Source organism: Peromyscus eremicus, chromosome 18 (assembly GCF_949786415.1).
Source record: "Peromyscus eremicus chromosome 18, PerEre_H2_v1, whole genome shotgun sequence".
Classification (NCBI taxonomy): Eukaryota; Metazoa; Chordata; class Mammalia; order Rodentia; family Cricetidae; genus Peromyscus; species Peromyscus eremicus.
In genome coordinates, this window is record NC_081434.1 from 21,594,539 (window position 1) to 21,606,703 (window position 12,165).

At 36.0% G+C, this 12,165-nt stretch overlaps 1 protein-coding gene across 1 annotated transcript in view; it reads left to right on the plus strand.

Annotated features, from left to right (window-relative positions):
• Positions 1 to 12,165, plus strand: part of Acss3 (acyl-CoA synthetase short chain family member 3) — a 199,845-nt gene that overhangs the window by 126,393 nt on the left and 61,287 nt on the right. Inside the window, exon 10 of the mRNA XM_059245803.1 lies at positions 9,772 to 9,923. Within this exon, the coding sequence (XP_059101786.1) occupies positions 9,772 to 9,923 (152 nt within the window). The remainder of the gene's footprint in view (positions 1 to 9,771; positions 9,924 to 12,165) is intronic.

The window sequence follows — 12,165 nt, forward strand, 5'->3', positions numbered from 1 at the left end:
TTTTAATCTTTATGTCTGGAATTCACTCTGGTTTCTTTTTGGAAGTCACTGATAACATTGTATTTATTTGAGAAACTGCTGTTGCTTGTTAAAGCCTGGATGGCATGATTCCTGACTCTACTGTATTTGTTTGGCTTTAGGCAAGTGACTTACCTGCTGAGCCTCAGGTTTCTCATTTATAGAGAGTAGCAATCACTTTGTATCACTTAACTGATCAATTCATGTAAAGCATGTAAAATAATTGGCAAATCATAATAATAAAACTAAATTTGAGGTGGGGGATCATTAGTCATTACTCAAAAATACAAAGTTCCTTTCTCTGGAATAGAATACTAAAATCAAAACATAAACCATCCATTCCTCTGTATTCCAGCTATTATAAATGTGGAGTTTTAAGTATTCCACATTTCTTCTTTCAAAGCCTGTTTGTCCTCACAGCACAGTAGTGGTCACCAGAGTACTGGAGGCAGCTCCCTTTGGATCCCATTAATTCTCTTCTAAGCAGAAGCTAAAGGACCAGCACACCAGGTACTGTAAGGCCTTGTGCTACCACCAACTTTGAAGAAAGGGGAGCAGGTGTGGAAAACATCCCAGTGGTCACTCTGCTCAAGGATCCATCCTTTACGCACAGAACGTTTGAGGGAAATAAGCATGGCTTTGAAGCTTTTCATCTGAGAATAACAACACTTTTCATGGCTCATCACTACCCACATACTTATAATCTCCCACTGCTAGTTTTATTTCTAGTTTAGAGGACTTCGGAACACTCTCTTGTCAGCCTTTATAGGGCATTCTCTTTTCTGAATGCATAGAAGGAACTGAGAGTTTAGGGGACCCTGCATCCTTTCTTTAGAGAAAGAACAGCATGAAAATGAGCTCTGCATTTTTCTATATTGCACAGGACACCATTGGGATAGCATATGTGAAAGCAATTTAAAACTTCAAAGAAATATCATTTATACATGAATATGACAGTATATATATGGGAATATAATTTATCAATAAATTATGAATATTCTAACCATTTTATAGACACTGTTTTTAGGTTACTTTCAAGTATAAAAATCTCATATTTGAGTGTTAAAGATGAGAACTACTGAACAGTTAGTAGTTGTAGTAGATAACCAACTTGCCTAGCTCTCTCTAAAGTATCTTAGATGGCATTCTCTGGGATATCTGTGTTGCCCTGGATCTATAATTTCCATGAGGCTATGCAGTAGTTTGAAAAAGGTCCATTAGTGGTGTTTCTTAATCCATCATCCCATCCAGGCCCTTTAAAATTGTTATCTGCTTGTGTAGTTAAATTTCACTATCCATAATTTGAATTTTCACATATTCTCTCATTTTTTAAAAATTTTGTTCTTAAAGAGAGGGCATTTGACTTCCCTTTAAAACTAGTAGCTGTGATTTAGCTAACTAGCACACTTAATACTCAACATATAGACTCCTTGTTCTACTCATATAATGAAAAATTCCTTTTTCTTTTTTCTTAAATGTAGCATAGCAGAACTGTGAGTGTGTACAGTGAGGAAAATGACTCAGGCATTACTGTGACTGAGTTTGTATAATTTGATCTTCTCAAATGAAAAGAAATTATGAAGCTGCTGCCAACATCTCTTAGATTCTTCAAATGGCAAGTGATACAAAGATATTTGTTTTTGCATTTATTTTTTTCTTTATATATACCTGTGTGGTGTGTTGGAGCAAGCAAGTACAACTTTGTTATAACTCAGTGGGCAATATTTCCAGGAGCATATCGTGAACAACACCGTTCTAGAGGCCATAGGGGAAACAGAATCGGCATTAGATATGGTCCTTGCACTGTAGGAGCTGACAATATAGTCAAGGAATTAAAATCAATCTGTAGAACAGAAAGCAAAAAATAAAGACAGCATCAAAATAAGGAATCTCTCAGATTGTATGAAAACTGCAGAAAAGAAAATCCTTCAACTTCAGAGAGTTATCAGCTGTGAAAAGGCACTCCATAATAGACTCTTGAAATCTAGCTTCAAAGTCTGTCCATTAATTTTTAGGATAATACAATGTCTTATGGAAGGAAAGACTTTTCGTCCAAGAAAATCACTCTTATTGATTGAGACATGGGCACTCATCTAAGCACTTTTCATATATGAATTCTCACTATGAATCTATGAAACAGGTATTTTGGTTCTTTTGTTTACCATAATAAAAAACACAGACCAGAAAATAATTTTGTCAGGTGGGTAACATAAGAAAGGTAAGAAGGACATTGAATGTAGCTCTGATGTCTTCAGCTAGGAGAATTCACGGAAAGGCAGTTCTAAACTATAGCCCTGCAGTAGGAAGAATGGCCAGAAGGAGAGAACACAACACTTGGTTTGGATCACAAGTTTCTATGTGCTATTCAAACACATGTCTAACTCTAAAATGACAGTTTTGAAGCTGAGGAAAACTTCAATAGCCAGAAGATTTAATAATTTAATTCTCTAAGTTAATCAAGAAACTCAGAGAAAAGAACACTAAGAATTGTAGTTGGGTAAACTTTGGAGGCTTGAAAACAAGAAGCCATATAAGTGAAAAACAAGAAATCTGAGAGACAGTCGGGGAAGCTGAAAATCACAGTATACTGAGGGACAGTGGGCAACAGCTGAACGTAGATGGAGACCAGCAGCACGCTTTAGCCAGGTGTAACAGGACAGCTGAAGTGAGCTTCGGGGACTGGGGTGTCTGCGGTCACCTTATGACAAGAATTATGGGATCTTGAGGGATGGTTGGGTTGGTTTCACTTTTTAATATGGGGAAATATGAGCACATTTGAGGTTGTCTGGGCAGTGTTGGACACAGTGGAGATATTTGGCATTGCACAACCTCAGATATTACATATATAGTGCTTTACGGCTTCCATAGAAGTCTGCAAGTGTGATTAGCAAGAAACTATTTAACTTCTCTCTTAATTGCGCAGACTCACTGATGACGGTGAATACAGAAAAATCTCAATGATTCCCTTAGTACACCATGGCAGAGTGATTGAAAATCAATTAGCATGGATGAGTACAGAGGTAAAATCAGTCCTGCTAGAAGCTGTGAACTGCTAGCTATGCCAAGGATAAATGCTCTCTGTGACTATTGAGATTGCTAAATATGTCAGACCTCTAATTAGCTCAGCACCAGGGTTACAGGGTTGCCAACTGCATGCTCTGTATCATTTACTTGATACTAACACTTCCAGAAGTAAGATTCTATTTCTGGAGATACGTAGATGCTGATCACCTAGATAGAAGCAATGCCTTCCTTCCTGGGGATTAGTCTCATTTTTGGACCCAATGTGCTTAATTCCCAGAGCTGACGAAAGACAGGTAAAGAGGCAAATCATAAAGACTAACAGGACAGCTACAGATAGAGAGGGTGCATTCACTTAGGGCTGCTCTAACAGGATGCCACAGACTGGGTAACTGGAAGAGAGCGTATATCTATTTCTCACAGATACTTTTGAAGGCTAAAGTATAAGATCAACCTTCTGGAACTCCTATTGTTCATTTACAGCACGGTACCTTTTTGTTATACCCTACAGGGTGGAGGAAAACTGTCCTCATGTGGCAAAAGAATAGTTAGGTGAGAGAGCAAATCCACTCCTCCAAGCTCTTTAGATAGCAGCATTAATCTATTCAGGAAGGTGAATTGTTGTAGGATATTATTTTAAGGTGTGTTACTTTTGTTTATGCTGCATTTGTTTAACTCTGTGAAGCTGTGTTAGTGTGCCTGCCTAAAACACCTGGTCTAATAAAAATTTGAAAGGCCAATAGTGAGGCAGGGGAAAGGATAGGTGGGGCTAGAAGGCAGACAGAGTATATAGAAGGAGAAATCTGGGAGAGAGGAAGAAGCAGCCAGAGAAGGAGGAGGACTCCAGGGGCCAGCCATTCAGCTACACAGTAAGACATGGAGTAAGAGTTAAGATTTACAGAAGTAAGAGAATGGGAAAAGCCCAGAGGCAAAAGGTAGATGGGATAAGTTAAGTTAAGGAAAGCTGGCTAGAAACAAGCCAAGCTAAGGCTGGGCATTTATAACTAAGAATAAGCCTCTGTGTGTGATTTATTTGGGAGCTGGGTGGTAGGCCCCTGAAAGAGCAAAAACAAACAACAATGAATAGCGCTCTTGTCACCTAAACATCTCTTCAAAGGCCCTTTCCTCCACAGTCTATATTAGGTATTACATTTCCAATATGTGGATATTATTCAGATCACATAGTACCTCATATATTTAACATACATGAATGTCACACACACACACACACACACACACACACACACACACACACTAAGTCCTCCAAAGTTCTCAGTGGATGTCTATGAGCAGTTCTAAACCTGGTGTGTACAATGTTTTTTCATATCTATATCTATATCTATCTATCTATCTATATATATATTACATTTAAATGCATTAATTAAAACAAGAAATCATTGACAATTAACAAACAGAAAATCACTCACAGAAATACCTACATAAAAAAAGCCAGAACCATGACAACATCAATAGACATCCTAATGTGGAAGTGGGAAAATTTGATGGGGTCCTAACTCTAGACAAAGAACTAAAGGCTAGAATAACAGCTGAGAGAGGGAAAATTAGCCTCTCACAGGGATGAGTCCTCAGTTATTCAATAAAAAAATGTGGTCATCTCTGGAGCCATGGAACGACATTCCCAGTCTTTAAAGCTCTCTATTTCATTGTTTCATGTTTCAAAACATAGAAAAAGACAAACAGGAAAAACTGTTCTCTTTTCCGTTTCCAGATTTGCAAATTCCTCTCTTTTGAGGGCAGTTTTGGGGGAGATATATATATATATGTATATATACATATATATGAATTAATTAGTGTATCAGCAATACGTTTTCTGTTTTATACAAACAGCAATGTACAAATTATATAACCTATTCTACATTCTGACTTTTCCCATTAAATACTAGATCTTGGAGATTTGTTTATGTTTTGGTAAGTCTCGAGTTTAAGTGTTGCAGGCCAAAACACTCATGCTTCGATAATGCCGTATGACATGAAGTAGAAACTTAACAAATGATGTTGCCAGAGCCATCACTATTTCAAAATAAACAAAGCAATACTCTGCAGCACCTGTCTGCTGAAATGAAATTCACACTAGCTGGTGAGGAATGCTGCTCTCTTCGCCTCAAAACCTCAGTAAAAAACATGCCTTGGGTGACATTCTCAAAAATAGTGTTCAAAAAGAAACTAGACATATTTCTAATCCTGCAAAAACAGAGGCAAACACACTGTGCTGGACTCAAAAGTATTTATGTCAAAGCCAGAAAAGTACAAGTAGCATTGATCTCCACCAACAAAGTCATAGGATTTGTAATCAAGGGCTTCATTTTGTTTAGGGTTCAAAGATTTAACTTGATATTTATCTCTCTTTGGAAGAGGGTGTGTACTTTTCTGCTTTCCTCTTTTAACGACTTAATATCAATAGTAAATATGTGTGGACTTACGGTTCTGGTTTCTGAACCAGAACTTTGTCATCTGTAGTTCATTAATAACAGGCTGAGTCTCAAAGTGGTAAACAAAATTATATACGGAAGTTAATTTCAAGGTTTTTTTTTTATAACTGTCTTAATTTCTGTACTGTGAAATATTACAAACCACATTATGAGCCTAGCTAATAATAATAATTGCTACTTTATAAAACTGACATTAAAACTTCATGCTGTGTGGGCTGGCAAGATGGATCATTGGGTAGAGGTGCTTGTATGGCAATGTTAGGATTTGAGTTGGATCCTGGGATCCCACAAGATAGAGGGAGAGAACTGACTCCTAACGATAGTCTTCTGATTTCTATATGTCTTGTAGCACATACATTCTCTATCTCTGTCTCTGTCTCTGTCTCTCTCTCTCTCTCTCTCTCTCTCTCTCTCTCCCTGTCACACACAACACAATAAATAAATAATAAATAAATAATGAAGCTGTGTGTCAAATGAAGCTGTAGAATTTCTTTCTTACCAGTGTCAAGAACAGTACTATTTGTCTGATGTCATTTAGGCAGAACCAATAACACAGACTTTACTTTGGGGTCATTCAAACACAAGTAATAAAGAAACAATGGCATTGATTTGAGCATAGGCAGGTTTTGGATTGCTGCTTTTTGCTACATTTTTTGCTTTTGGTGTGTCTGTTTGCTTTTTCAACCATCCAATCTTAGAATTGTATTTTTAAATTGAGTGCTTGGCTCTTGCTAGTCACTAAAATGCAACCTATGGAATTGGGGTCCCTTTCTACTGTCAGATCAGCGTGGTCAGTGCATTATTGGATACCTTTAAAAGCATTACAAAGATGATATATTGTTTAGGTGCACATGCTTCTGTATGGTGCATGCATGTGCAGAAGGGTGTGGGAAAAGAGTGCTCAATAAAATCAATAAGGTATTGAAGTCACTTTTATTTAATGTTCATAAAGAAAAATGCTCCTGGGCTTTGCTTCAGTTCTTTGAAGCTACTCGCGGTGATGGGGCTGACAGCATAGCACGCCTGTATTCCTTCCGTTTATTGTGCACACAGCCTGCAGCATCCGCTGTACAATTATTTGCAATATGTATACATTCTTCCATATCCTTTTTTTGTCATATTATGAGTTATATTAGAGAGGGGCCTTCCATGGCTTTTAACAAAACGGTTTCCATACCAACTAACCCCACAGTACTTGCTCAATACATATTTATTAAACCTGTGATTAATCTAACACAATTTAACTATATAACATATAGCCGTGTTATATTTTCTAATGAAATATGTAGTCGGGTTCTGTCTAATATTAGCAGAGATATTTACTTAACTGAAGTATTAATATTTATGTTCTACAGCAGGGTGTTTTAGGAAAAAATATTTTCTTTGATATTGTCAGTTTTTTAATCAATCTTGAGATTGTATAGAAATACTTGGAAAATATATATAAATATTTAAATAATTTTAAAACATGGAAACACTTTATAATATTTAATTATTTTCTTGGAAATGGACGTTAAAATCCAAAACAACTGAACATTTTCAGTTTAATAAATGTACAAAAAGTCAGAAAACTTTTATATATCACTTCAAAGATTCCAAATAGTAAGTCTGTATAATGGCATTCCATTTTTTGCTTAATAAATACAATAGTGTTGTATATTTCTTTGACACATCATCAGAATTGCAATGTTGTTATAACTCCATATTATTTATAATGTTTACTTGAGCAGTATTTCCAGTATTTAGTGTATCATTTTGTCATTATTAAATGTAATAGCTGAAGGCACTATAAAAGAATCAAAATACACCTTCTATGAAGATAGTCACATATTGCAAACTATTTTCATTATGACACATGTCTTCCATTAGTGGTCATAAATACAATTATCAAGTTTGATTCAATATCATTTTCCTCTAACGCTTCTAAGAAGTGTGATTGTACTTCAACTGGCCAGAGAATATGTTACTTTAGTGGAGGTCAAACAATTTTGAGAAATGATCTCAGTGTTGCTGCCTTACCAAGAAAATATTGACTATGTGGTTTGTTCTTACCTAGCAGGCAAGAAAATAGGAAGATGGACACCTCAAGTCAATTTCATAAAGCTTATTTTATAAATCATTTTTTATGTGGGTGAAATCAGGTTTGCCAAATCACTATCTAGTCTTCACAGGATTGACTGATGCTTAAGATATTTTCAAGACATAAAAGCCAGGAATGTTCATCTTACTTTATTAGAAAGAATAAAGTTGTAATATCATCCCTGACTGATAGTTATACAGCTTCAAAATTTGAGTCAAGCTATGTCCATGTGTTGCCTGTTTTTAATGGGCAGCTTTCTGTGCTATTTGAATGTATGGATCCATGTAGTAAAATAAATGGAAGTTGACTTCTCTAGGACAGCTGTGATCATTGCAAAGAATTTCAAGTTGTAATAGATGATATTTAAATTATGAGAATGAAAGAATTGGAGTCCCACAAGAGGCCTAAAAGGTTACTTTTCATAAAGAAGAGAAATATAGTCACATTGAAGAATATTAATGGTGATTATTTAGTTATAAAAACTAAACCATAATTGTGTCATATCAAATACCCATTCTGAAATAGGAACTGAATTTAAATTATTGTCCAACTATGGTCTCCCTCAAGTTGATTGTCTCACTTTACTGTATCCATGATAATACATCATGGCCAAGACAAGTTATAGAAGAAAGAGTTTATTTGGAACTTACAGTTTTAGAAGGTTAGAATCCATGACTATCATGGTAGGGAGCATGGGTGAAGGATGGTAGGCATGATTCTGGAGTGGTGCTTGAGAGCTTACATCTTGGGATATAACCTCAAAGCAGAGAGAGCAAATTTGGAATACCATGGGTTTTTGAAACTTCAAACCCTTTCCCCAGTGACACACCTCCTCCCACAAAATGAAATCTCCTAATTCTTCCCTAACAGTTCTACCAACTGAGGACCAAGAATTCAAATATATGAGCCTACAGGATTCATTCTCATTCCAACAATCACATTGATAGTCAGTTCTTTTCTCATTCTCTGTTTGGAGAGATTTCTGAGTTTGCTGTAGACAAATTCTTTCCTCTATCTGCCTAAACTTAGAGTTTACCATGTGAGTTTTCTAAAACCAAAGATACATGAGGAGCTTACATGGGATTTAATGAACGGAGCTCAGCAAGTATTAGATAGAGTTTCCAATCTTTTGGGAATGTCTGATATATGGTAGAATATTCAAGGCATCAAAAAAATGAATTAAGGTAACAATTTCTTTTCTTTATTTTAATCTGTGCCACTAATGCTTTACCATGGAATATGTATACACTTTTATTTAACAAGCATTAGTATTCCTAGCACCTTGCTTTCAGCATAGGACGTTGTAGCCATAATGAGAAGAGATGGACAAAGGAAGGCGTAGGGCTGGGTCAAGATTTATAAATCACTTAAAATAGTTAGGTTATTCTTCGAATTTTCCCTGTTTTTTTGAAAGTGTTTATTTATTAAGTGTTTTGTGCTTCTGAGGTATATAGTTTCCAGCATTGTTATGATTTATGCACTATCCTTCAATTGATGTGTATAGATTCATTTTAAGACCAAAAGGCATATATTGGTTGCCAGCCTGTGAGATTTTATTTTTTTTAATTTGTACAAGTTTCTTTCGTGGAGCCAGACATTTAACTGAAAAGGCCATTGCTCAGGAGTCACTGTGATTTCAACTTTTCTTTTTGCTCAAATATTTGAGAATTGCTCTCATGGCTTTCAATATTGGAAATAATAAATATGGTAATGCCAAGAAAACAACTATTTTTTGCTTAGGCTACCACAGAAAATTCTCTCTTTCTCTATATAATATAAAGCACATATATGTATATATAATATCATGTAATACAGTTATATATTATATATCCACACATATTTATATATACTACATATAAATAGATAATATATAATCTATATATGTAATCTCTTGACATATGGAAGATTCTATTATGTTCTAATTTCAATGTGATATATATTTCCAGATCTTTATCTTTCAAATTTTTGAAAAAATATTATTGCAATTTAAAACCTTCCTAGATCCTCCATTGGAGAAAACAGCCTGGGTATTTATTTATTTATCTTAGTTTTAAATTCTAACAGAACAAGGTAATGTTTGAAAATTAAGATTTGTTGGGAGGCTATCGTCATCCATATTGCTGTGTTAAATGTGTAGGCATTGAACTGTCGATGAAACATGAGACATTTAGTCAGTGACATTTTAAATGAATCTCATCATAGGGAAAGCCCGTGGGAACACCAGATGCCGGCGCGTATTTCCGTGTGCTTGCAGAGCATGGAGTGGCTGCCTTGTTTACAGCACCAACTGCAATTAGAGCAATCCGTCAGCAGGACCCTGGGGCAGCCTTGGGGAAGCAGTACTCTTTGACAAGGTGAAGTAGAAATGCACAGGGCAAATTACATCAGAACCTGGAGTCCAAATTTAACTGAGCATTATTTTTGGTTTTGTAATACCTCCATAGAAGGAGTAAAACATTGAAAATGTTATTAAGAATGGCTCTGTGTATGTAACTCAGATAGGTGAATTAGGAACCTCACTACACATATTTTTAAGCACTATAATCCTGTCTGTTTTAATTGAACTCAAACTATAACACTTCCCTTTTTTCCTTCTTCCTTCCTTCCTTCCTTCCTTCCTTCCTTCCTTCCTTCCTCCCCATTTCTCTATCTCTCATTCTTTCTTCTTTTTTTGAAGACTGTGTTTATATTTTCCTTAAAAGTAAAATTCTGATTATGACTTCAGATGCATGTTATCTCGGCACTTAACTGTCTTCTGTAAATATTAGTATATCATGTCTTAAATAGGGAGAAATATTATCCAAATACATATACACAGATGTAATGTGAATATTATTGTCCAGATTACATATGTTTGCAATGAGAGCAGTTATTGCATTTTGCTTTGTAACAACATGCTGTAGATACCTTAGATATATTTTGCATTATTTTGTTGATTTCTTTAGTTTAATGACATGTACCTTCAGAAATAATTATAACAATATATACCCTCGAGGCCTTTTCCAACACTAGTTCTTGCTGAACTCTCTGATATAAGTCACTGCTGTCATAAACTAAAAGAAGAGATTTTGATTATTCTTCAAGTAAAAGGGTGGACTTGATTAAGAGAGTTTGAATATTTGATGTTTAGTGCCATGGTATTTGAATTTTATGTTTCAGTGGCCCAAAGTAATTAAAATAGGTATTGTACAAGCAGCTGCTGAGATAAACAAGAAGGTTTCTGTTTGGGCAGGATCTTTAGTTTTGTTTATTCATCTTTCAAATAGTTTTATATTATGAGACATGAGATCTAGATTTACTAAAAATTACATAGATGATGTAAATAATACAGTTTATTTTTTTGGAAGTGTGCATAATATGACTCTTGCAGTATACTATTCTATTTATCTTCATTTTGTGCCTTCATTTATCATACTTCAGTTATCCCTAGTTCAATGAAGAGGATAGAAAATCAATTGTGGCAAAAAAATTACTCTATTAGTTATATAGTATCCATATCTGAAGATAAGCCTAGAGGTTGCAAATGTTTCTCAGTCCTGCTCAGCCTTACGGTCTGAAAAACTCTCTCCCACTCACGGTCCTGCAGTTGCTTATAGAATAATCACTCAGAGGAGTCCCCATGGTACTGGACTAGTCCCTCTGGATAAGTGAGATAGTTGTTTAGCTTGAATTGTTTAGGGGGCCCCCAGGCAGTGGGATCTGGACTTGTCCCTAGTGCATGAGCCGGCTTTTTTGAGTCTAGTGCCTATGGTGAGACACTTTGCACAGCCTTGGTGCAGGGAGGAGAGGCTTGGACCTGCCTCAACTGAATGTACCAGGCTCTGCTGACTCCCCATGGGAGACCCTGCCTTGGAGGAGGTGGGAATGAGGGGTGGGTTGGGGGGGGGATGCTGGGTGGCGGGAGGAGAGAGGACAGGGGAATCTGTGGTTGGTATGTAAAATGAATAGAAAATCTCTTAATAAAAAATAAATAAATAAAATAAAATAATCACTCAGACTTATATTAATTACAAACTGTATGGCCTATGGCTTCAACTTCTTGCTACCTAGCTCTTTCATATTAAATTAACCCATTCCTATTAATCTATATGTTGCCATGTGGCAGTGGCATTACCGGTCTGCTGGCATCTTGTTGCTCCTTGTGCAGCAGGGCTGGCCTCTCTCCCAAATCCACCCATCTTTTCCCGGTATCTTTGCTTGGATTTCCCACCTGGCTGTAAGCTTTCTTGCCATAGGACAAAACCACTTTATTTATTATCCAATGGGAGCCACACATATTCACAGCATGCAGAAAGACACCCCCCAGCAAGAGGTTTGAGAAAGCATTTAATTTAATTTCTTAAATGTCTATTCACTGACATGAATACACTTTAATGGTATAAGTTTAGGGTATGGAGTTATGTTTGTCAGTAAACTAAAATGTCTTTTGTTTTTCCCATGTGTTCCTACTTACACATGGATTTTTATATGTTATCTTCCACACAATAATGATCACTAAAATTAGCACTCTTTTCAAATGAGTAATTACTTGTGGAGTATGAGAATTTATCATAAGCCTAATGACAAAGTCTTTCTCCTTTTCACCCTCCTATGTCT